Here is a 26,059-nt window from a genome sequence, read left to right on the forward strand (position 1 = left end):
TGCGGCCACCATGACTTGAAGCCCTGTAGCTTGAGTGGAGCTTTGATCCCAGGGAGAGAGCAGGACAGAGACATGGCCTCTTTTATTTTAATTTTAATTCCAGTATAGTTAACATGCAGGGTTACACTAGTTTTGATCCTGTCCATTACGCAGCGCTCATCAGGATGAGTGCACTCTTCATCCCCATCCCCTTTTGCACCCATCTCAGTACCCACCTCCCCTCTGGTAATCATCAGTTTGCTCTCTAGAGTTAAGAGTCTGGGCTTCTGTATCTTTTTTTTTTTGTTTGTTTCTTAAATTCTACACATGAGTAAAATCATATGATATTAGTCTTTCTTTCACTTACTTCACTCAGCATTATACCCTCTAGATCCACCCATGCTGTTGCAAATGTCAGGATTTCAGACTTTTTAGGGCTGAGTAATATTTCATTGTATATATACCATTTCCTTGTTCACCTCATCAGTTGATGGATGCAGTTGCTTCCATATTTTGGCTCTTATAAATAATGCTGCAATAAACATAGGGGGGCATATATCATTTTGAATTCGTGTTTTCATGTTTGGGGCAAATACCAAGTAGTGCAATTACTGGATCATATGGTAATTCTATTTTTAATTTTTGAGGAATCTCCATAGTGTTTTCCATAGTGGCTGCACCAATTTGCATTCCCACCAACAGTGTATGAGGCCTCCTTTTTCTCCACATTCTCACCAGTACCTCTTGTTTCTTGAATTTTTTATTTTAGCCATTCTGATAGGTGTGCCTTTGATTTGCATTTCCCTGATGATGAGTGGTGTTGAGCATCGTTTCATGTGTCTGTTAGCCATCAGTCTTCTGCCCCTTTTTAAATTGGATTATTTGGTTTGGGGGTATTGAGTTATATAATTCTTTATATATTTTAGATACTAACCCTTTATCAGGTATGCCATTTGCAAATATCTTCTTTCATGCTGTAGGTTGTCTTTTACTTTTGTTGATTGTTTCCTCTACTGTGCAGAAGCTTTTTATTTTGGTATAGTCCCAATAGTTTATTTTTTATTTTGTTTCCCTTGCCTTAGGGGACATATCTAGAAAGATCTTGCAATGGCTAATGTCAGAGAAATTACTGCCTGTACTGTCTTTTAGGATTTTTATGGTTTCGGGTCTCCAGTGCTCCTGACCTCCAATTAGGTCTCCAAGATCCTTAATCCATTTTGAGTTTGTTTTTGGGTATAATGTAAGACAGTGGTGCAGTTTCATTCTTTTGCATGTAGCTGTCCAGTTTTCCATCACCATTTATTGAAGAGATCATCTTTTCTCCATTACATATCCTTGCCTCCTTTGCCAAAAATTAATTGACCATATAATCATGGGATTGTTTCTGTGCTTTCTGTTCTGCTCCATTGACCTATGTGTCTATTTTGAGGCATTGCCTCTTTATCAGAAACTGAGATAAGTTACCCCTATGGCATCAGCAGCAATCTCACCATTGGGTGGGAACCCAGACAGCACTACCAACTTGATTCTGGGGTAGGCATACAATACAGGAATCACAAAAATCTCTAACCAAGGAGGGGTGATTAGGGAGAGGACATTAGTGGTTGTCTCTCATATAAAATGGGTCTGCACACACAAATTCCAAACCACATAAAGAGCTCAACAACTAGAATCTGAATTCCCTGGAGAGTAAAGTAAAATCTAGAAGTGTTCTTTAAAAAAAGGATGTCTAACATCCTTGGAGAGATCAATGGAGAATAATACCCATTTAAAAAATACAAAAGGAAAAGAACAGGAAATTCTGAATAAGGGGCAAAACCAGGCAGAAATGGAGAGTAAATAGATATGAAAAAGAAACAATTAGAAATATCAGAAATGAGTAACAGATTCATTGAAATAAAGAAGAAAAAACAGTTGAGATGAGACTCAGTTGAGAAGAGAATTAGGAAATGAAGGTATTTCTAAAGAACTCACCGAGAATATAGCACAAATATGTAAAGATTAAAAATCTGAAATTGATAAAGATTAAAAACATGAATTGAGTTAAGAGAAGATAGATTAAGAATGTCCACAATATGTGTTACTGCAGTTCCAGAAGAGAATGAAAAGAATGGCACAGAGGGAGTGACTGGAATTTTTCCAAAGTGGGACAAAACATGAGCCCTTCAATTGCAGGCACATTCTGAGTGCTGAGCAGAATGAATGGAGATAAATGCCGACCATTCCTAATCGGAATCGAACTGCAGAGTGTCTAGGATAAAGAAAAAACTCTTCACATCTGCCCGGAAGAAAAGACATTCCCTAGGAAGAAACAGCGCTGACTGACAGCAGACTTGTCATCAGCATAATGAGTCTAGAAAAATATTTTCAAAGTGCCAAGGAGAGACAATTATAAACCTACTATTTTGTGCTCCACTAAATTATTTGTATGAGGGGATTCAGACATGTAAATACTGAGAGTTTGCCTCCCACATACTTTCACTGAAGAGACGATTAAAAGACGTTCATGTGCAAGAACAAAAGTGCGTGGGAAGGAAGGCTGTCAAAAGCTATGAAAGGCCTATGGTTTCCCCCTGCTTGCAAAGTCACAAGGTGTCTGCCACAGTCTCCTGGCTGCTGGCAGAAGACACGAGTCTCCTGGGTCAGAGGCAGAGGACTATTAAGGCAGCATGAGCTTCCTGTTCACATTGCTTCTCTTACACCCCCAAGCCCCAGGGGGCGATGCAGAACAGCTCAGATCACTGCTGCTCCCAGGCTGGGCTTAGAGTGCAGCTGAAAACCATCGAGTTGTGCCACTCTACCATCTTTTCATTCTTGGACTAAGTTTGTTTGCTTGCTTTCCCTTCCATTCTTTCAAAGAGGCTGTGAGCCAGCCTGCCCTAGCTTTGCCCCCGAGGGAGACATTGTCTTTATTATGGGGGGGGGGCAAATCTTCTTTCTGCCCCCTGGAGAGACTGCCTTTGTCTTCCAAGGGTGTTTGTTGATATAAGCGGTTTATAGGTTGTGTGGAAATTCCATGGACAATTGTCTCCCAACAAAGAGGGTGAATATAAAATTAAATACAACTTTTAGCTTGAACTAATCATTGTCTTAAATAGCTTATTATTTTGTGTGTGATTTTTAGAGGATAAAAATCCAATAGTTGGGGAGAAGAGCTGTTAAAAAACACACACACAAAAACTAAGGTTTCTGTCTTATTCAAAACAGAATAGAGATCCTAAATAAATTTAGGCTTTGGATCAGTTTATAAAAGGATATTTGTGTGTGCGCACGTGTGTGTGTGTATATTATGTCTATTATTTCATAAAGAATAGACATATAGGGGAGCCTGGGTGGCTCAGTCAGTTAAAAATCTGCCTTCAGCTCAGGTGGTGATCCCTGGTCCTGGGATTGGGCCCCATGTTGGACTTCCCTGCTCAGCCAGGAGTCTGCTCCTCCCTCTCCCTCTGCCCCTCCCCCCTCACTCATGCCGTCTCTTTCTCAAACAAATAAAATCTTAAAACAAAAAATAGACATACAATTTATAGCTTTTTAAACTCAAGAGAGAAAAATATTAGAATATTTTTAAAAATTGACCAATAGAATACAAGAAAGGAGAAAAATTAGGAAAAGACATAGTTTGTGGGATATATCTAAAGAAGTATTTAGGGAACATTTATAGCCTTAAATGCTTTTACTCAAAACTAAGAAAGTCCCAAAATACATGAGTTATTTTTTTTACCTAATTAAGCTGGAGGAAGAACAGAATAAAACCAATTAAGTAAGAAGAAAAATAATGAAGATAAAAGGAATTAATTGGAGCAGGGGAGAAATGCAACCCACTTTTGTCTGTCTGTTGTTGAGTACCTGGCCTCTGGCACTTCAGCTGCCAATGTTCTCATCTGCAAGTCTAGAGACTTGAGTCTGAAGATATGAATGAGCCTTTTAAAGGGAAGTGGGGGCCAGTGGGTAGAGTAAAGGGATATGGGTGTAAAACTTAACAAGCAAAACTATTTCAAAGAAAAGAAAAAAGGAAGAAAACAACTTCAAAAACCAAATTCATGTGATCCAGATGGCATGGAGAATTGTCCTCTTTGAAATCATAATTATTATTTTAAAAATCCAAACTATGCTGGAAAATTTGGGAAGTATGGACACAGACCGCATAAAGTAGTCAGTCCAACATGAGTTCAGCTGGCATTTATTAGCGAGTCGCTGTAGTGGGTGGGGCTGGGCTACACAGGTAAACCAGACATTAATTCTGGTCCTGGAAGACAATGACAGGGACATGAACCTAGTAGGGACACTCGATACAGTCGGAGGACTTGAAGTTAGGGTGGCACGTAACTCCATGATTATTCTGTCCCCCAACCCCAAACAGGAAATAAAACAGTTCTTGGGTTGGAATGGTCAATAATTGGCAAAGATGAGGGGTTTTAAAAAGGGCAAACTGTGAAAAACATTTATAGATTCCCAGGATTACAAAGTAAGGATATTATTCCAACACCATTAGAGGTAGCCAAAATGCAATAAATGTAAAGATAATGGGGGGGACGGAGAAAAAAAGTTTTCTTCCTACCCTTCTAGGTGTCTGCTGGTGCTCTGCAACAGAAGACAGAACAAACAGGTTAATTAACATTTGCATCATGTATGAAACACAGAGGAGTATCAGAGAGGAGTAACTCAAAGGCTTGGTTGGTAATTGGGCTTATCTAGCAGCTTAGCAAAAGAACAATGAATTTTTAGAGAAAGTAACAAGGCAAAGAAAAGGATCTTGAGTCTCTAGAGGTGGCCAGTTGTGGAAAGGTAAATATATGGGAAACTAACGGGAGGTAAGGGCCCCTTAGTCAAATTTGGTGTAGAGCCTTCTGGTGTTATCTCTGGGCTGATAAGGGTCTAGAGTTGTCTCCAGTGATCAGTGAGGGGAGATGGGGCACATTTGCAAATTTTTTGTCCTGCTCTTGGCAAATTGTGTGCCTGTGTTGTGTTGGCCCCCGAGCTGAGAGCTTTTCTTGTATCAGCTTCCTTTCATTTGCTTTGAGCTCAAAGTAAACCTTATACCAATGTGACATGTTTGCAGGTGGCATTTTTTGCTACTCTCTGATAAGAAGGGGGATTACAGGGGTGTTTAGCATCAGTATTCATGAAGGGAATAAAGACTGAGTTTGGCTGACCACACTAACTGGGATGTGAGGTCAGGTCACCCAATGCCACCAGCATGCAGAGCTCACTCAGTGCATTTGCTACAGAGCATCTTAAAGATAAAGACAGTACAGACAAAAGGTTGATATCCAGGATCTATAAAGAACTTCTCAAACTCAACACACACAAAACAGATAATCATATCAAAAAATGGGCAGAAGATATGAACAGACACTTCTCCAACGAAGACATACAAATGGCTATCAGACACATGAAAAAATGTTCATCATCACTAGCCATCAGGGAGATTCAAATTAAAACAACATTGAGATACCACCTAACACCAGTTAGAATGGCCAAAATTAGCAAGACGGGAAACAACGTGTGTTGGAGAGGATGTGGAGAAAGGGGAACTCTCTTACACTGTTGGTGGGAATGCAAGTTAGTGCAGCCACTTTGGAGAACAGTGTGGAGATTCCTGAAGAAATTAAAAATAGAGCTTCCCTATGACCCTGCAATTGCACTGCTGGGTATTTACCCCAAAGATACAGATGTAGTGAAAAGAAGGGCCATTTGTACCCCAATGTTTATTGCAGCAATGGCTACGGTCGCCAAACTGTGGAAAGAACCAAGATGCCATTCAACGGATGAATGGATAAGGAAGATGTGGTCCATACACACAATGGAGTATTATGCCTCCATCAGAAAGGACGAATACCCAACTTTTATAGCAACATGGACGGGACTGGAAGAAATTATGCTGAGCGAAATAAGTCAAGCAGAGAGAGTCAAGTATCATATGGTCTCACTTATTTGTGGAGCATAACAAATAACATGGAGGACATGGGGAGATGGAGAGGAGAGGGAGTTGAGGGAAACTGGAAGGGGAGATGAACCATGAGAGACTATGGACTCTGAAAAACAACCAGAGGGTTATGAAGGGGTGGCGGGGGTGGGGGCGGGGGTGGGGTGGGGTGGGAGGTTGAGGAACCAGGTGGTGGGTAATAGGGAGGGCACGTACTGCATGGAGCACTGGGTGTGATGCCAAAACAATGAACACTGTTATACTGTAAATAAACAAAACAAAAAAAAAAGATAAAGGCAAAATCCCTGCTCCAATGCTCTCCTTCCTTCCCCAGAGTTAATCATTGTTTTGAAGTCCTGTAAAGCCTTCCCACATCTGTTGTAATACAATTTGTACAATTTATCTGTACATATTTATTATTGCCATACCCGTTTTTTAAACTCCTTATAGATATAATAGTGTCTACATCTTAATACAACTTGCTTTTTTGGGAAACTCAACATTTTTTTTTTTATATTTTAGCCATAGTGATATATGTACCTCCAGTTCATTCACTTTAACTCTTGGATATTGCGTGTCTAATGATATAAATAAAATAGTAATTATTGTATGAGATAAATACAAATAATCCTCTGTTTTTCAGATGAGGAAACTGAAAACAGAGATAAGCAGTTTGTTCAAGTTATATAGTTAGTAAGGAAGATTCAAATGAGGATCACAAATTTTGCCTTGTTCCATTCCAATAGCTATTCCTGTTTCCTGCCTTGGGTTAGGATTTATAATGTGACAGAGCAAGGGTGAGAGAGGGTATCCTTCTGTTGCTCCTGACTTTATTTTGAACGCTTCTAAAAAATTTTAACTTTAATATGTTTGCTATAGGTTTTAAATAAATATCTTGGAAGGAAGGAAGTTGCCTTCTATTTATAGTTTGCCAAAAAACTCTTTTTCTCTTATTTATGAATAAGTATTATATTTATCAAATGCTTCCTCTCTCTGAAAAAAAAAAAATCAGGATTTTTTTTTTCCTTACATGTTGATTAGTAGATTGTTTTTGGTTTCAGAGCATTCCCATTATTCCAGAATAAACCCTACTTGGTCATTTTGTGTTCTTATGTTAATATGCTGTTTAATTGTATTTGCTGAAGTTACATTTAGGATTTTTTTTATGTAGGTTGTAAGGTGAAATTGGTCTATAATTTTTATTCAATTATTCTGTGATTATCCAGCTTTGGCTTAAACTTTATAAACTCAATGAGATTAGTTGATTTTTCCCTCCTTTTCTATTTCACGAAATAGTTTGGGTGTTAAAGAGACTGCTTCACCTGAAATATTTGATAGTTATACTATGAACCATCAGAGTCTAACACTTTTCTTTTGAGATTTGACCGATAATTCAATTTGGTACATTATTAATCAGTTTAAATTTTCTGTCTTGAGTGAAAATTATCATTTAATCCAAGTTTTCAAACTCATTGTTATTAAATAGTTCATAATATTGACTTGTGACTTTCAAAGTTTCTACGATAACTGTAGTTTTGATCATCTTTTCAATTCCAAAAAAACCCAACAAATGATAATAACAACAACAAAAATCTACCACGAGAATTATAGAGATGATCTCAAAAGAATAAATAAATTCATGGTATTTGATAAAACTAATAAAAGAGACATTGCTCATCTAGGTCAAGAAAATAAATGAGAAAACATAAATAATACCAGATGCTATTTAAGACCTGTGAAAGGATTTCAGTCTAAAATGGAACTGGAAGATATGATATGGAGAATCCCACACATGCTCCCTCAGAAGAATGGAACTTGAGAATGAAGAGACTGATTCCCTGTAAATGCCTGATTTACAGAGGACTGAGATTCATCTCCTGACCAACGAACATCTGCCAAGAACCTTTCACCATCCTCCGGCCAGTGAACTCCCTGCTTGGACTCTGGCTGGCCTGCCTTTTCTGGGCACTCCTTCCCATTAATACAGATGCCCTAGCCCTCAGTGGACTCACATGCAGCATGCATTTTTTAAAAAAATATTTTATTTATTTATTTGACAGACAGAGATCACAAGTAGGCAGAGAGGCAGGCAGGAGGAAGCAGGATCCCTGCTGAGCAGAGAGCCCAATGCGGGGCTCGATCCCAGCACCCTGGGATCATGACCTGAGCCGAAGGCAGAGGCTTTAACTCACTGAGCCACCCAGGTGCCCCAGCATGCATTTTCTCAATTGCAACTCCTCTGCTCTTCCTGAATAAACTCAGTTTCTGGTAATTCAAGCTTGCCTCAGTTTACCTCTTCATTTAGGTTAATGGTTTTTTTTTTTTCCAGTTCTAAAATTATCTGGTTCTATGATTATAGATTATCAAGTTCCCACCAAATCACTTTGCTTGTACGCCTCTTCTTTGTCATTGCATGTGGTCACTATTTCCTTATCACAGCATAGCCAGGGATAGAGGCAAGTCTCTATGCCTTATTTCCCTGCCATGTCCATTAGCTGGGCTGGCTGGAGAAGAAAGAACAGCTAAGCTGATTCACTGTAACATGGCCATTGCTCACACAAGGTAGCGTTGTCATGCGCCCTTGAGGAGTGCCTGCAGTGTCATGGGACCTGTGCAGGGTAAGAGAGGTTTGAGGTAAAAAGAAGATACACACCCAACCCTCAAAAACTGAAATATAGTGGGAAGACAGACATTAAGTAACTACACAAATAATTACAAGAACGAACGGTACTATGTAAGAGAAGTATAGGCTGCCATAGCAAGGGACTACCGAAGCTGTGGGGGTTGGGGGTGAACGTGGTAACTGAGGAGTAGAAGTAGGATAGGGAGGGCGAGAAACAGTATGTGGAGGAAGGAGCTTAGTGTGTTCAAGAACCAAATAAGCCAGGCTGGTGTGAGCCTGGAGAACAACAGAGAGAGCTAAAACTTTTCAAGAATTGGGGACTTTATCCTAAAATAGTGAGAAGCCACTGCAAGTTTTTAACACCACCTCTGGCTAAGCATCAGGAAGCCTACATTCCAATAGCCATAGGTCTGTAGTTATCTTATTTTTAAAACAGACTTTTATTTTCCTCTTCAAAAGAGGAGAAGTCACTAGTAGGTATCCCATACCTGACATATACCAATTAGTATAGCAAATGCTTCCTTTAGGTAAACCATTATTTTAAAATTGTTATATGTAATTCGTTAACTTGAACTAGTTTGCAATACAACAGTCTGGGCTTTTCTCCTTGGTTTTTAAAACTAATTTACTATAAAATGTGTTTTTTAATGTTTCAGGGACCTCTAGTCTGGCTGACAGCCTTATTTTGTTATTACCGTATTGTTGTCAGTGGGTTGCTGACACAGCTGCTCAGTTGGGCACCTGCCGTGTCTGTCATCAGAGCTCAATGGTACCTCAGCTTGGGTCAGCTAAAGAGGGCATTACATGCTAATTGTTGGCAATCCCAGCCTTTTATCCAAACTCCCTAAATTTCCATGTTCCTGAAGTGGCAGAGGATGTTGTCCAAGGGAAAAGCAACTGGTGCAGTCACCATACTCCTATATTGTTACATTGACCCATGGGTGATTTACTACAGGATTTTGATTTTGCCGGAGGAGAGAAAACCAAGGATGTTTTTCAGGAGCCACGGTATTTTGTCAAAAGCGCCTAGATAGTAGCTTTATTATGTTCATTTGAAATGTGTGTTCTGAACCGATGCATTTGTCTGACAACTTTATTGATATTTCAAGTTGAATAATCATTTTTTGTGTGAGTATTTGGTTCTTCAGAGGTTTTGCCATTTAAAAAGTTATACTTTTTCTGATCAGTGATTCACCAAAGGGTTTATAGTGGTATCAGGCTTGGTGTAAAACAGTTTATAAATTTGCTCTTCTAACAGATTTATTTATACTTTAGCACATCTCCCTTGAGGACCTCATAGTTATATAAAGAACATTTTTTATTGTAGCAGTAACTTACAGACCAACACCTATTTTATATGTGTGTGTGTGTGTTTGTGTGTGTGTGTAAGCCATGTAAACAAAGGCAATAGCTTTTAAAAGTATCTAATTTTAACTGTCTATCGAAAATAATGATGAGCTTGAATAAACTGGGAAAAATAGGATAAAATGGGGGAAATGGCTACATTTGTGTTTATCCATCCTTAGAGCCATTATTTGAAAAATAACTCCCAAAGTGACTACTTATCATCCCAGTCCTTTATTTTAATAATTAGAAATACTAACAAATAATGACATTACTAATTGAAATATCAATTTTGACGTCTTTACTTATTTCTTTATTAAAATGACTTCCTGAAAATATCATAGGAAGTTAATGAATTGCTTGTTAATTAAATTTGAACTTTTCTCCTCTAGTATTCAAATGAAAAAACTGAAATATGATATATTCAAATTGCTTTATACTAAATTGAACATTAATGGTTATATAAATATAATATATGGTAATATTGCACATGAATGTGATAAGAATCTGTAACATTCATAAAGGAATTTGCTAATTTTGAATATTGGCTTAGCTTTTAAGTTCATTTTGTTCCTGAAAATTCAAGTGCTGAAATAATGTTTTACCAGCATTTTCTAATTAGCCAAGTATAACTTTCCATGAAAAATTTAAACATTCTCAGGCAACTAACCAATCTATCTTTTCTTCTCTTGTTTTGTTAGCCTTTTAGCAAATACCCCGCTGTGGTAAATGACATCTCATTCTGGTTGCCCTCTGAGAATTATATAGAAAATGATTTCTATGACTTAGTACGGACAGTTGGAGGAGACCTGGTGGAAAGAGTTGATCTGATAGACAAGTTTGAACATCCAAAGTAAGTAAAAAACTTTCTGATTTTATCCCTTTCTTTTCTCTATGTGACAAATGGCGTATGGAAATATATAATAAAATTTTGCTGAAACTCAGTGAGACAGAATGTCTCCAGAATTTATAGTGAATATATAGTTTATTAGAAAAGACTTTTATATCAGTCCTTTCTGAAAATCTTTCTAAAATGCAATTTTAATCTTTCCTGCCTTAGTAAATATGTGAAACAGAATGTTTTAAAGATCTTGGAGTTTTTCAGTATTGTTTTTAGAAGTGATTTCTTACCATTATCACATCCCAGAAACAGAGGAGATGTGTCAGAAACAGGGGTTTGTGGAGAAAAAAACTGTTCTGTCAGTCTCTCAGTGAATATTTATTAACCACTTGCCGCATGCCAAAAGCTGTATTAGGTCCTAGGATGAAGTTTAGTAACTTAATCAGGACCCAGCTCAGTGTTGGCCTGTTTTCCCCTGGGGCATGTGTGTGTATGTGCGCGCATGCGCCCTGTAGTCTTACACTAATCAGATTTGATTCTTCTTTGGTTTTAGAAAAGTTTTCTTGACTTGTATCATTAAGGATTTGTTCTGATCCATTGTTCTACTCTGTTTCATTCTTCGGGAATTCCAGTTCTGCATGAGAAGGCTCTCCTTTAGGTGACTTCTTGACCTATTACTTTCTCTCTAATGTTTTAAAACTCATTTCCACTTCATTCTGAATGCTTTTCTCATTGCTGTCTTGTCTGTCCCTTACTGTTTTCTGCAGTCTCTTCCTCACTCACATCCCATCTCCATCTTTGATTACTTTGTTTTTCCCCCTTTTATGAGCTCGGCAAGCTCACATTTCAGTTTCTTCTGTTTTCCTCTCTGAATTATTTCTGTTTTGTAGTTTTACTTCATAAAGGAATTGCTTCATTTGGTTTTTTAAAATTTATTGCAAGGTATTTGCCCAGCAATTTCTTACAATCCAGTGGCAACATTTTTTTCTATGACTTCTTTGTTAATAAGTTTTTCTTTCATCTTCCTTATTTTTCCCCCAGTTTTTAAACTGATGTACCTATGGTATGCGTATGATTTGCCTTTTTGTTACTTGTATTTGAATGGCATTGGATTTTCTGAACCAGCTATGGGCACAAAGTTGAGGTGTGAATGTGGGTGTTGACATGGCAGGGAGGGGCCAGGGTGATCGTTTACATTAACCGTCCTTACCACTCTACGGCTTTTATTCTCTCCAGTGCCCAGAAATAACTCTTTCTTTGAATATAGCTCATTCATTTCATTGATTCCTTATATAGTTCTGCCTCCCACCCCACATCCTATCTTCTTACAAACAGAAGATCCGCCTTTGTTTACTTCAGTTTCAGCACTTATTGGTGATAAAGACTTTGAACTTCAGATTATAATCCTCAGGTCTGAGAAATGTGTCTTTGCTGGTATTTTCTGAGAAATGCCACTGCGTGTGTTTCCTTCCTTCACATCTCATTAGCTTCTACTCGCTTTCAGCTGCTTTTGGCAGCCTTTACATATATTTTAGAGTTTGCAGATGATGTCTGTTCCCTAACTTTACAGAAAACAGTATATATGGAGCAGCTTGGGTTTTTGACACAGTGGAATACCCCATTCAGTCTGGGTCTTTTCTGTGAGAGAAATTTCTAGGAATTTGCATATTGATCGTGAAATTCCAGTTACTTACTATTGAAGAAGAGGGAAGGTATATGACTGGTTGTTCAATAGTAACTGAGATACCAAAAGGACATGACTTGTTATCTTTTCCCCTTTTTAATATGTAAAAAACCCATGGGAATTAAGGATTCAGAATCCATTCCTAATTTTGTGCTTCTCAAGCTTTTGCCACCTTCCATTGCCTGAGCCCTGCCTCTACTCTCATATCATCAGTGTCAAAAGTAGAGGAGTAGCCCTTTCTGGTTGGAGATGATCAGATCTTAAAGGTTGGAGAGAGGTGTAATGGCCTGGATGTGGGAGTAAGTGTGGTTTGGGGGCGGGGTAAATATTGGGATTTTCTGACTGGGAGGTGATTTGCGTTGGTGAGAGTAAATGCTGAATGGGCATGCTAATTGGAGAAATTGCTGTGAGGTAGCATTGGAGTCCTTTGACCATGGACACACCAGGCAGGCAGATATTCCATTAAATTAAAAAAAAAAAAAAGAAATCACTGGACTGTGTAGGAGTGCTCTACTGATGCAGATCTATACACAACCATACTTTAGTTTATGTAAGGAGAATCTGTCCAGTTGCTTCCAGAGGACACAGTACTTTTGATTGGAAACTTGAAAACAACCAACCAACCAAAAAAATACTTTTCATTGGCACTGACCTTTCCATCTTTTAAGTGAATGTTAAACAAATATTTAAGGCCAATTATTCTGAAGCTATGCCAAATGATTAGCCTGCCCAGAGTGCACACCTATCTCAATAAGGGTCTTGGTGGTTGGAGTAAGGTTTCTGAGGCAGAGGTTGCTAATTATCTCTCAATATCCAATCCCCCATTTAAAAAATAATGTAGCATTGATTTTTTTGTCTAAGCAGCTTGCCAGCTAACTAAAAGTCTACACTTCTAAGTCTCCACTATAACTAGGAGTATCTTTGTGGCCAAGTCTAGCTAATGACCCATAAGTAGAGGTGTTTAGGTATTTCTGAAGGTTTCCCTGAAATGTTAGTTTGAGGCTGTCCTTTTCTTTCCTGCCATTTGGACGTGAATGTAATGGCTGGTACTTCAGCACCCATTTTGGACCATGGTATGACCTTGGCAATGGAAGTTGTGTCAAGTACAACTTGGGTCTCTGGCGCTGGAGTGTCAGTTCAGCCCTGGACTTTTATGTGAGAGACAAGTATCTTGTTGAAGCCACTGGTTTTCAGATCTTTGTTACTGACAACCTAAGGTAAACTTTGCTATTATAGCCCTGAGGGAAAGGACAGACTTGCAGAAAGGGCCACATTATTTAGTAATAGTGGCTTACTGAGTAAAGATCCTCAGGAAATATCTAGGATGGGAGGGTGGCAAACTGTTTCTGTTGAGGGCCAGTTAGTAGATAGTTTTGACTTTGAGGGCCATAGGGTCTCTGCAACCCCTGTGCCCTACTCTGCTATTGTAAAAGCAGCCATGGACGAAATGAACCAAACAAACATGGCTGTGTTCCAGCAAAGCCTTAATTACAAAAACAGGTGATGGGCTAGGTTTGGCCCATAGTTTGCTGACCGCTGATATACAGGAGGGAGCCACATACAATTCTTTAACTGACCCCTGCTCATATATTCTAAAACTCTCCTCTCGGAGGAGCACCCTGCACCCTCCTATTCTCCTCCCAGTAAGAGTTCCTGACTTGGGTGGTGGCAAGTGGGAGGGTCACCTGATCTTGTACTCATCAGTGACTATCTGGAGCTTAGGACTTACTTTATTTTCTAAACGCATAAATTAAATATTGCTAGGCAGTCCAAAGAGCTCTGACCCTTTCTTTGCCTAACATCAAGAACTGAGAAATGCTAGTAGTGCGTGAAAGACTCTTTGAAATAAACAAGTAGTTGAACAAATTATGTCTTTTTTTATTTTTTAACAAATTAGGTGTCATGTCTTGTGAACAAGAACAAATCCCAAGATGCCTCAGGGAGACATAACTGCTGAATAGGAACCTAATTTCATAATGTTAGACAAATGGGCACATTTTTCTGGGTTACAAATAATGGTCTGTGTCCTGAGTGGTCACAGATAACAGCTGTTCAGGTTAGAAGATGACTTTTTGCTCTAGTCCCTGTGGCTCAGATAGGACAGATTTAGGTTGAGCTCAAGGTAGAGGCTTTTGGAAGTTAGAATTGGGGGATTTAAAAGACTTGCTTGACTGGACTACAAGAAATGGATGGTGGGGAGAATGCCCCAGGTGTTTATAGCAGGTCCTCCCTGGCCATGTGCTTCTCATAGACCAGTGCTTCTCATAGACTTCCACCATGTTTCTGGGGCTGCTGCTCACTCTGCATTCTGCTCAGTCATGGACATGCTTTCTTGAATCCGTGAACCCATAGCCAGGGTCTAGTTGGGGCTGAGATGCTAGAGGTAAACATTCTGAGCCGTGGGCACCGAAGGCAAGTCCCAGCTCTGTTTAGGCTTCCTTGATCCAGTTAATGGTTCTTTTCTTCCTGACTGACCATTGCAGTTGGAACAAATGTAGCGTAGGTTGGTACCAGAGCACTTGTTGGCAGCTTTTCATGGTGTGCAGAAGAGGGACTTCACCAAGAGAGGCACTTTCTCCATGTGGCTGGCCCCCCTTCTCAGTGGGTATGAGTCATGGGTATTACCTGCTCCTAATTAGCCACGGCATGGGGGCAGGCGCCCCTGTAGATAAGGCAGTCAGGGTGACTTCTCCTTCCTTCTTCCCTTGCTCTTGTTTTTCCCTCCTTAATCTTTTCTCTTCTCTTCTTTCTCTTTCTTTCTTTCTTTCTTTCTTTCTTTCTTCCTTCCTTTCTTTCTTTTGTGTGTTTGATTTTGCTTTGTCAAATAGCATCCAATAAAAACATAAAAGTTTAAAAATGAAAAGGTGGAGATTCACCCATCATGTCAACACCCCAACACCACATTTCTTCATATCATTACATTTTCCCTGTCTTGACTTTTTTCATGCATGTCAGATGACGTTTGATCCCGGAATGATGTATGCTATGTATTATCAGCCTTCTGGTCTAGAGTGGGGTTCTTCAGCCTCTCCACTACTGATATTTGGGGCCAGATAATTCTTTGTTGGGGGAGCTGTTCTGTGCACCCCAAGATGTTAGCAGTACCTCTGACCAGTCTCAGCCCCTCCCAGCACCTTATGATGACCAAAAATGCCTCCAGACATTGCCAGATATCCCGTCAGGCAAAATTGCCCTCAGTTGAGAACCACTGGGATATTATTTAGTGGAGAATTTCTTATGTCTTCTAAAAAATATTATTTCTTAAAACATGCTTTATTTTTGTGTTCTGACCGGCAGGGAGAAGGGACAGAAGGACCTTACAAGAGGGAGGTGTTCCAGCAGGGGTTCTTGCGGTTCCAAGAAACACACATGACAAAACATCAGAAAAGCTGGGCACCCCAGCTAGGCTTCAGAAAGAGGGGAGCTAAGACAGGGTCTGACCTTTCTGTCTCCATTGCTACCTCTGGGGTTTTTCTAACAATTTCTGCTTCTCTGTCACATTTTATTTCCTCGTGCCCTCTCTGGCTCTCCCCTGCTTCCTGCTTTCCACCATATAGTTTGTGCTCTCTCTGTATTTGGTGGAGTTCAGAATACCCTGCCCAGCCCCCAAGCCTAAATGACCTTTAGGTGTCAGTGCTCAGCACCATTTGCTAGCACTTTGCTCAATTCTGACACTCCCGACAAAGAAGTCTCACTGGCCTGAGATTTTCTGGCGAAGGCAGAGGTCACTGACCAGCTGGAGGACAGGTTCTCCTGGAATCAGGTGCCTTCCCTCGCTCCAATTAGCCACAGAAGTCAAATGGACAGGCCTCTGATCTTGTTTTATAGGTCGGTAGGATTACTGCCTATACAGAGCTTTCTTTGTTTTCTCTGTAGCCTGAACTCAATAGCTTCTGACTCAGGCACTGCCATTTTCAGACTGCCTTGAACTTCACACAAAGAGGCCTGTTGTAAGAATGTTAACCATTTGCTTCTTGAGTTCCTATGTTATAGGACACATCGGGCTCATTGGGACCGCACGGATAGTAGGGCAAGAGATCCCAGTTTTTGTAGGGCTAAATAACTCAAGAAGAGTGAACTAGCAATAAAAAGTGGAAGGTGATAATAAGGTGGGTTAAGCCTCGGGTGTGGCCTGCACAGTTTCTTGCATGTTTCTGATGCCCCACAAGGCCTCCCTGTCTGAGGGGCAATGTCTAGGGCTATAGGTTCAGAGCAGGGCAGCCATTGGTCTGGGAAGATTTCCCAGGAGACGAGACAGTGAACTCTGCATGTCTGTCTCCCTTCTGCTACCTTGTGAATGAGGTGTACACAGCTCATTCTCAGTGAGTGCCTCTGAGTAGAAACCTTTAGTTCCTGTGAAAAGAACCCTGGGTTGTTATGTTCTTTTGTTGCTGGAGCAGATTCACTCAGGGTGGCCACTTTAAGACAGATGGGATTTATTAAAGGAAATGCCTGAATCAGAACAGGAAACCCATTCGGAACCAAGGCAGGTCTAAGGGCTAGAGATCTTTTGAAACCAGGCACCTCTGGCTCTATCCCTCCACTTGCTTCTCTCAGTCAGGGACCACTCCTAAAACAGCTCAGCCCCACTTTCCAGAACGTGGAACCACAGTCTGAACATTTACAACCAGAAGGGTTCATGGGACATTTTTTCAGAACAAGCCCCCATGTGCGGACCTCCTTCCCTCATCCCCCACCAGTCTGCACCTTGGAGCTCTGTGTAACTGCTCCTAATATTGACTCATTCATATCTTGTGTTCCTTATGTGCATTTAAACTTTTCCAGGCTCTTTGGCCTGATGGAAACTCCGTAGGGCACTATGGCACAGTCTCTCACTTCCGTCTTCCCAACAATGTTTAAATTGGAAGGAGGCTGGCTCCCTGCATGATGCTTGGTGGATGGCTCATTGATCCTTCTTCATTCCTTAGAGGCGTTTTTGTTAAATGGCTGGAAGTATTTTATGACCTAAAAAGTAGACGCAATGTAGGCCAGTGGAAAGAGCTCAGAATTAAGAGGCTGAGGCCATCAGAGGAGTCTTGGCCCTTCACATCTTAGAAGTCCCATAAAGGGATTCTCTGGCCTCAGTTCCTCATCTGCCAACCAAGGGTGCTAACATCATCCAGAAATGGCAGCTGCAAAAATTAGGTGAGCCTATAGGTGTGAAATGCTTTGAAAACAGCACAGAGTTGGTTAAAAAAAAAAAAAAAATTTAATAGCTATCACAGGAAAAACCAGTAACTTTCACAGTCAGCCCATCTTGCTTATTAAAGAGTAACCTCGGCACAGCCAGGAGTTTTGGATTTGGCCGCCAAACACATACAACTAGGAAGTTCTGGTCATCGCGGGAGGCAGAGTGAGACTTCATATAAAACTATCATTCTGAAATAATACATGTTCTTCCTGCAGCTTAAGGAGTACATGTTCAATCATAAAAAAATAAAACTACTTCGTAAAGTGGCATAGATGTTGGTCAGCGGAGCCGCTTCATCAATATGGCTGTTCTCTGGATTCTGTGTTGGGAAAATGCCACGGCTGGTGGCAGGTGGGGTGACATCTCCGGTTTACAGATCACTCCCTGGTCCTGTTTCTTGTGACAGAGCCAAAGAAGTACAGTTATCTGAACTCAAAGCTTGGCCAGCAATGAAAAGCCAGCGATAGCTAAACTTGAGAGAGCTTGTCAGAAGTTGTGTCCCCTTGAAACTGACAGTATGCGGTACCAGGAAGCTAGCTCGGGGCGGCCAGGCCGGCTTTAGAACACTCCTGGCTTCTTTCCCTTTCTTCACTTTTATTGCCATGCTGGTGGCGTGAGTCTAAGAACTTTTATTGTTGTGGTTCAGACAGCCCAGAAAGCAATTCTAAGAACACTATTTTTAGCCTGGGTATTTGTTTTTCCCTACCTTCCTCCCTTTACCTCCTTCCCTAAAAGCCTTCTTTTTAAAGCGGCCCACGCGGGGTGCATTTTCTCGGGGTCACACAGCAGCCCTGCTTGCCACCAGCTTTAGACAAATTAAAACACAATTAGCTCGGTCCCCGAACATGCCCTGTCCCCTAGCACTTCACCGTTTGCTGAAGGAGCCTTTGATATTACCTTCAGCACTGACCCAGCAGGGCCCTGGGAGCAGCGCCTCCACACAGAGCAGAGGAGGAGTAGAGAGACTGCTCAATGACAGCCCGGCAAGGAGAGGGGCCAGACGTTTAATGAGCTGTGTGCGTGCACACCTTCATGAAAATTAACCATGAAGCCGCTCTTCCCTCTTTAACTTTCAATTAGCAGTTTTCAGGGAATTCTTTGACTATAATCTTCACTTGGCATCCCGTGCACCTTTTTGCAGCGTGGAGACTGAATGCTCTCTTTCCAAGATGCAAGGCAGAAGTAACCCACTTCCCTTGGTGTTTCCCTGTCCCACCCCCGGCAGTATCGATCAGATGAAAGTGAGTTAAAATGCACACCAAGGACAACCTGTGAGGGGAATCTCAGTCACAGAATTGGCAGAAATGTGATGAGGAGGGGCAGCCCCACCCCCTCATTTTTGGCAGCGAGAAGTCATGCTCTACATCATTCTGGATCTTTCAATCTGTTATCCAGGTCACAAGGTCACTTCTTTCAACTAGCTACCACCGAAATGTGAATCCCAGAGCTGCAGTGGGAGCCTGCCTCCCACTCCCAGCTGCACCGTCCATACGGGGTCAGCAACCTTGCCCTTCACACCACACAGAGGCTTAACCTTGACTGTACTGTGACCCTCACAGTTACTGAGGATGTCTTAGTAACCAAGAAATTTATGCCTCCAAATACGGCCTGGCACTGAGCACCCTTAGAGTCTTACATAGGATAACCTAACAGTTATCCTGATTATAGACCTCGGAGTTGAGTCTCTAAAGACGAGATTTATAAGAAAGTTTCTGAGACCTATTTGAATTTCTGTGCAGCGGAGATGGGCTCAGCAGACTTGCCGATTCCTTGGGCTCCAGCTCCACCCAGGCTGGGGCTGGGTTGCACAGTGCGTGGGCCGGGGTGGTGTCCGAGTGTCCCTTGGGCTAGTTACCGTCCTTAGCTTGGTCATAACTGAGGCTCAAGCTGCTGGTGTGCAAAAGCAGGCAGGGACCTCTAGGGATAAGGGATCAACTCCAAGGGAAGGGACCAGTGGTGTATACAGTTGGTCCAAATATCATCCTAGATCTAGGGCCCCTTTCTTATTGGGGACGTTTGGGAGGGCGTCCTGCAGTCAGTGGGCCCGGTTGAAGTGGGTGGCAGAGCGGATAAGCAGTCACAGAGAATCCGGGCTTAGGGGCCGCGCACAGTCTGCCTGGGAGCTCCACTGGTTTGCTGCCGCCCCAGGGCTCTGTCCCCTCCTTAGAGGTAGGATGGATTTGGAGTCCAGATGTGTGGGTGGAGGGTAGGGGATACTTAAGGTGGGAAAGCCAGGTGACCAACAGGAACTTGGATTTGGGTTTTTTGTTGGTTTGTTTTGTTTTAACAGCGTATAGCTCCAAGGGGGAATCCACTTATTCAGGTATTGTTTGGAGCCACAGAAAGTAGGACTATGACCAGAATTTAATCAGGTGTCTAGTGAGGACAGAGCAAGGTAGAATGTTCTGGAAGATTTACATGAGGAAGAGAAGGATCCCTCAAGGCAATGTAGTGCCAGTTGGGGCATCCCGTTCCAGTGGGCTGCTGTGGTCAAGAGAGAGCTAGTTAGTCAGATGCTTAGGAAGTGAATTGAGGAACTTCTGTTCGGATCTCCCCAGCATGTCACCGCCACCCGCTCACGGAGACCTCGGCCTCCTGCAGAGTTCCCATCAAGTATTTCTGGAGGTCCCTAAGGGTGTCCCGCATTTGCTTACACAGACTTCCCCTGAACATGCCGGTGATTCATGGGGGACCCCGGTTTCCTCCTGGATATTGCCAGCCCTGCTGCTGCCCCAGCTGGCACACCCATGAGACTTTGGGGGGGTCTTCATGGGGTCCTATGCTGTTTCAGGTTTGGGCAGAGCTGTGCCTTCCCTTGCTGGTATGGCACCTGTCACACGGCTCTGCTTTGAACCCCATGTCCCTTCCTACTCCGCAGAGCCCCTCTCTCAAGGCTTTCCCCTCCAGGCAAACCCCTGCCAAAAAAGGCTCCAGGATTCCAGTGCAGACCTGACTCCCGCTCAGTTCAGACCAGAATCTCTGAAGCCAAATTCAGACCAGAATCTCTGAATCCAAATTCAGAAATGGGGACAAAATCAACAAGGTGCTAGTCACCTTCTCCTCTTTTGTGAACAGAACTATTTTGTAAGGTGTCTTACTTAATATTTCTCAGAGGAGAAAGAATACCCCACGAAAGTTCTTAGATTCTGTATTTGACAGATCCGTCCACTTTTCTTAGCCTCCACTTCCTCCTGAAAGAAAGTGACGATAGTAAGATGAGAAAAGAGGAAACCCGCAGTGAAAATGAAGCAGGTGAAATATTTGTACAAGAGATGACAGCTGGTCTACGCATTTATGCAGAATTTTACTGGAATAATCGCTTATCCCAGCATTTATTGAATATGGTAATCTCTCCTAGCTGGTCATCTGTCTGGCAACACACATGGTATCGGTGACGGTGGAATGAACATTTCTAACATGTCTGTTCTGGCAATTTCCACGTTGCATTCTATTCATACAGTTCCCACCCCTGCACTGTGAGTTATAGCCAGCCATTGGGCCTTTAACTTTCTACTCTATTTGAGGAATAAAATATAGCAGCCACTCAATAAACACATGATGAATGAATGATAAAAAGAACGAAAACCCAGGAACAACAGACTGACATCATTTTTCTCCAGATATAACTGACATTCATTTCTCTGTAGACCAGAAGGAGACCCCATTTGGTCACATTTTGCAGATGGGTGATCAGAACCCTTTACTATCAGTCATGAAAGTTTCTTACTGAGGAGAAACAGAGTGGGGGGTGAGGACAGCTCCTCGGGAACAGGAATTGGATTATAGCCAGTTGGATTCCGAATAAACTGCTGGTTTAAAAATAGTGTTTTTGAGACTAGTGTTCACATGGAGAAAGGAAGAAAGGAAAGAGGAAAAAAAAGTACCATTGAAGAAGATTGGTTGTATCCTATGTAAAATATATTTTAATACTCTGAGCTCCCAGGATCAGAAAAGTGTTGGAAGTATGCAAATTGTTCATGACTACCTAAGAAACCCTTTTCTTGATTGGAAGAGCAGAAATCACAGGGCTGAAGAGAAATTCAAGTAGTCAAATTATAACGTGTTTGTGTGTATGTTTGTTTGCCACAGGTGAGGAACAAGGGAAAATTGTGAAGGAAGGTAACATGAAAGGAAGAAAAAAGCTATCTGTACAGGGAGGGCAGAGAAGCCTTAGCTCTCTTGAATGTGGGCTTTCCAAACCACTACGTACCTACGCTATCCCATTTAGAGTCACAGGAGTAGTGGATCCCTGACATGGCTGCCAACATCCCTTTCTAGCAGCAGCTTCTTCCCTCATGTGCCTGGTTCATAGGACAGCTTCCACACTGGTCCAGTGAGACTCTGTCCCCAGACCTAAGTGATTGCTCTAGGAGTGGGCACCTTGTAAAGCTGGGCTAGTAGGCCTTTTCTCCGTAATATTTGGGTGGAAGATCAAAAAGAGCTTAGGCTGCGAATGACATATCTAGGAGCCATCTCTAGCCACATTTTGGTGAATGTGGTGAGCAGAGAGGAGAAGGAAGCAGCAGAACAGAGATGTGACATGGAGAGAAGAACTGGTGTGGTTGAGTCCTCGGTTCCATTCTGTCTGGGACCCAGCTGCACCCCACCCTCCCCACAGTTCAGTTGTCCACTCCTTGCTCAGATTTCTAAGCAAGTGTAACCCCCTGTTGTTTAAGTTGGTTTCACGTGGGTTTCCACTATTTGAGATCAAATGAGTTCTAAGACATGCAATTACAGACTTAGGGCATTGGAAGAGGGCAGGAAGGACGACGGTAACAGGCCAAAATCATCAGCTTCTTTTCCAGAGAACTCTGGAGTACCAGAGAGTTGAGGCTGCAGGGACCCTTCAGTTCCAGGTGTTTCTGTTCTGATTCTGGTTCTGAATGGTTCTTTTCCTCTTAGTTGGAGTAGCTAAAACTTAATGTACCTCAAGTTGTGACTCCTTCATCCTAGTGACCATGAATGTGAACACTTCCCATGGGTGCAGCACAATGCTACCTGTGATGCTTATGGTCAGAAGATATAAAAATGACTTTTTAAATGAGCTCTTGTCCTCAGGGAGCTCACAGTCTGATAGGAGGTCAGTGCACATAGATATCTGCAATCTAATATGAGAAGTGTCTTAGATGACAGATGGCACCACCATGATTTCAAAGAAGAGTAACACCTCTCTTGCCCTAAATGATCAAGAAGTGTTTACAGGTCATGGTTCAGCTAACAGGTAAGAGTTAGCTATGGAATGGGCCAAGGTATCCCAGGCAGAGTAGGCCACATGCACAAAGACAGGAAGAGAGAGAGCTGAAAATAATTTAGTGTGCCCAGCATACAGGAAGCATGGTGGAGTGGGGGAAATGAAGCTGGAGGGTTCGGGAGGAGCTAGATCTTAAAGGCCTTGCATTTCCTTATATGCATGTGGACTTTTCTGGTAGAACATGTAGGGAGTCGTTGTGCTAATTCAACTGTTTTCAAATTTGGAAGTGATTATCTGTCTTGAGACTCTACTGGCCCTGGCTAAAGTCGGAGGTAGGGAAAGATGGAGAAGCACATCTCAATAGCTTATCTGAATGGAGGAGATGAGTCTGAGCTGAGACAGTGGCCAGGGCCTTGTGGGAGAAGCTGACCAATGGGAAGGATATTTGGGAGTTGAAATCCACAGGAATGGTGGAGCCCGTTGAGGGAGTGAGCATGGAGATGAAGGAACCCAATATAACTTCCAAGTCCTGAGTGGTATGACTGAGAGGACGAGAGTGCTGACCTTGAGGTAAGGGGTTAAGTATGGGGAGCAGTACTTTGGTGGAGATTATTTGGTTACTTTTGGTCCTCTTGAATTTTTGGTGGGCTACCTGGGAATACTGGCCCAAGAGCTCATGAGAGACAGGCCCAGATTAGAGTATACTGTTGGCAGTTGGCGCTCCGGTCAGAACTGAGATGCCCAGGGTGTGTCTGGAACAGGAGAAGGGGAAGGCAAAGAAAGAATGAACTCCAGGAAAGGCTTAAAGGGATGGAAGAGAAAACAAGTGAGTTGAAGGAATTAAGAAGGGTGACCCATAAGGTCCAGGTAGAGGAGCAGAAGCTGGGGGATGAAAGCGTGGAAGGTCCATCTTACACGAGCAAGATCAGAGAGTGCAGTCATGTGGTCTTGGGACCACATGGATTTGGCCAGTCCGAAGCCTTCAGTAGCAGGTTCAAGGACAGGAACTACACTGGTGAATCATATTTCTTCTCCTTTCCCCCTCTGTTTTGCCTTCACAAATATTTATTCCACAAATGTTAGTAATTAGAGAATATTTGATATAATGGATATATACAGAGGGTTGATGTATTAGGGAGCAAACAAAAATGTCCTAACTCTGGCACCTAGATCTGGGTCTTCATGGCTACGTGTTTGGTGATGTTGGTTTGGAATAATGTGAGGAAGTTTCACTTTCCAGTCACTTACCTGTTTGTTTGTTCCCTTCCCCTCTAGCTCATTTAAAGGGTGGTAGGGCAGGTGAGCCCTCTGTGAGAAGCAGGAATTATACAGGAATGAGGCTTTGAGATTAGTCTCCCACACTGGGGTGGCCCACTTAAGATAAGCCTCATTAAGTGCACTTCAGAGGAGATAGCCCAGTGTATTGAACTTAAGAAAGGACCTGGCATGCCAATTAAGACCTGAAAATATGAATGGAATTAGAATTTCAACGATACTTTGATCAGCACTTCTTAAAATGGTATGGGGGGTGGTGAGGGGAGAAGACTCCTTAAGGTGATGCATACTCCTTTGGCTCCACACAGCCTCCTGCTTCAAAGGAGGAAGCCACCCCTGGGGGACAGAAGTGCAACCCAGTACCAAAAAAAAAAAAAAAAAAATAGACTTGACCTCCACTCACCTCTCAAGGCAAAAACAGCGTCCCCAAAATGAGAGAAATAAAGCTAGGAAAAGAAGGTGTGAGGCATATATCATAAGGGAAACAGAGAGGAGTAGATTTTGATTATATTTAGAATGTTATTTTTTTTTTTAACCTGGATTGAATCAAGGAATACCTGTATGTTGAACTTCTTCGTTGCAGGAAAGTCTATTTAAATATGAATCCCAAATAATGTGATATCACATCTGATACAGGAATATATCTGGCAATATTAAACAGATCAAATTCTTGGGAAGACTAGTCTGAACTGAAGCTATTCTTGGCATAGTTAAAGTAAAGGAGATCAATACAGATATTCAAGATGGAAAAATCCTAATAGTTAATAGAAAACCAAAACTCAAGGTCCCTCCAACCTTCAGAGCAGAGCTGTTTCAAGTGCTTCTCAGAAAACAAATGTGTCGGGGCACCTGGGTGGCTCAGTGGGTTAAGCCTCTGCCTTCGGCTCAGGTCATGATCTCAGGGTCCTGGGATTGAGCCCCACATTGGGTTCTCTCTCTCTGCCTCCTGCTCTGCCTCCTTGTGATCTCTCTCTCCATCAAATAAATAAATAAGATCTTAAAAAAAGAAAAGAAAACAAATGTGTCTTAGAGATTTTACCCAGGGGCCTTTCCACATCTTCATGTCCTGGGGGGCATCCTCTCTTCCTTCCTTCCTTCTTTAAATCATGTAATCTCGTGTTCCACCTATCCTATCCCTCAGCTTTGCTCGGCCAGTGACTGGACCAGGTGGAGATTGAAATTGAATCCTATAACATATGACCAATTTTATACATTGTAATCACACTGTTATTTACTTTAAATAGTACTTCTAGCTCGGTTTCCTTCCTGCTTAGGGTACTACCAGGAGGATTTTTGTTCTTCTAGCTCATGCTGTAATAGGAAAATGGCAAGGCAGCTATTGTACTCCTAACTGCAAATTTGTTTAATTGAAATTATGTTCAGTTGTTCTGACATACTTGCAAGCAACTGTGAAAAATAGCTACTATGATCTGTTGATATGCTGCTTTGAGTGGCTAATAATTTTAGTAGGTTGGTGTTTTTAGTTCCTTATTGTCAGTAAACATGAAAAATAAAGTTAGAATAAAACAGCAGCAATAATTGCAAAACTTTATATTTGTGTGTAGGTTGGGTCTTTGCATTATGTTTTAAAAACCAGCTTCCCACCCCGCCCCCCAAGAAAAATAAAGAAATTCTGTTGAAATATCTGCTGGGTGTGTTCTGTGGAAAATAGATCTATACAATCCATAGCGGATGTGAGCAGAAGATCTCCTCTGTTGCACTTTACCCTTGAACCCAAAGTCTCAGATCCAAGGATGTCTGACAAATCTGTTTTAAATTGGTGTCCGTGTAGATGGTGTCCCCATGGAAGGGCTACCCTAAACTTAATTTTCTGTTGGCTTTGTTTTTTTTTTTTTTTAAGTTTTTTTTTTTTTTTTTAATTTGACAGAGATCACAAGTAGGCAGAGAGACAGGAGGAAGCAGGCTCCCCACAGAGCAGAGAGCCCAATGCGGGGGCGGGGTGGGGGTGGGGGGCTGGATCCCAGGACCCTGGGATCATGACCTG

The 26,059-nt window shown here is 41.9% G+C and overlaps 1 protein-coding gene across 7 annotated transcripts in view; it reads left to right on the top strand.

Annotated features, from left to right (window-relative positions):
- The window catches only part of FARS2 (phenylalanyl-tRNA synthetase 2, mitochondrial), a 546,789-nt gene that overhangs the window by 392,798 nt on the left and 127,932 nt on the right, over positions 1-26,059 (top strand). For all 7 annotated transcript variants that reach the window (XM_046006558.1, XM_046006561.1, XM_046006564.1 and 4 more), the window contains one exon: positions 10,574-10,725. In XM_046006558.1, coding sequence (XP_045862514.1) covers positions 10,574-10,725 — 152 coding nt within the window. The remainder of the gene's footprint in view (positions 1-10,573; positions 10,726-26,059) is intronic.

Source organism: Meles meles, chromosome 5, assembly GCF_922984935.1.
Source record: "Meles meles chromosome 5, mMelMel3.1 paternal haplotype, whole genome shotgun sequence".
NCBI classification, from domain to species: domain Eukaryota; kingdom Metazoa; phylum Chordata; class Mammalia; order Carnivora; family Mustelidae; genus Meles; species Meles meles.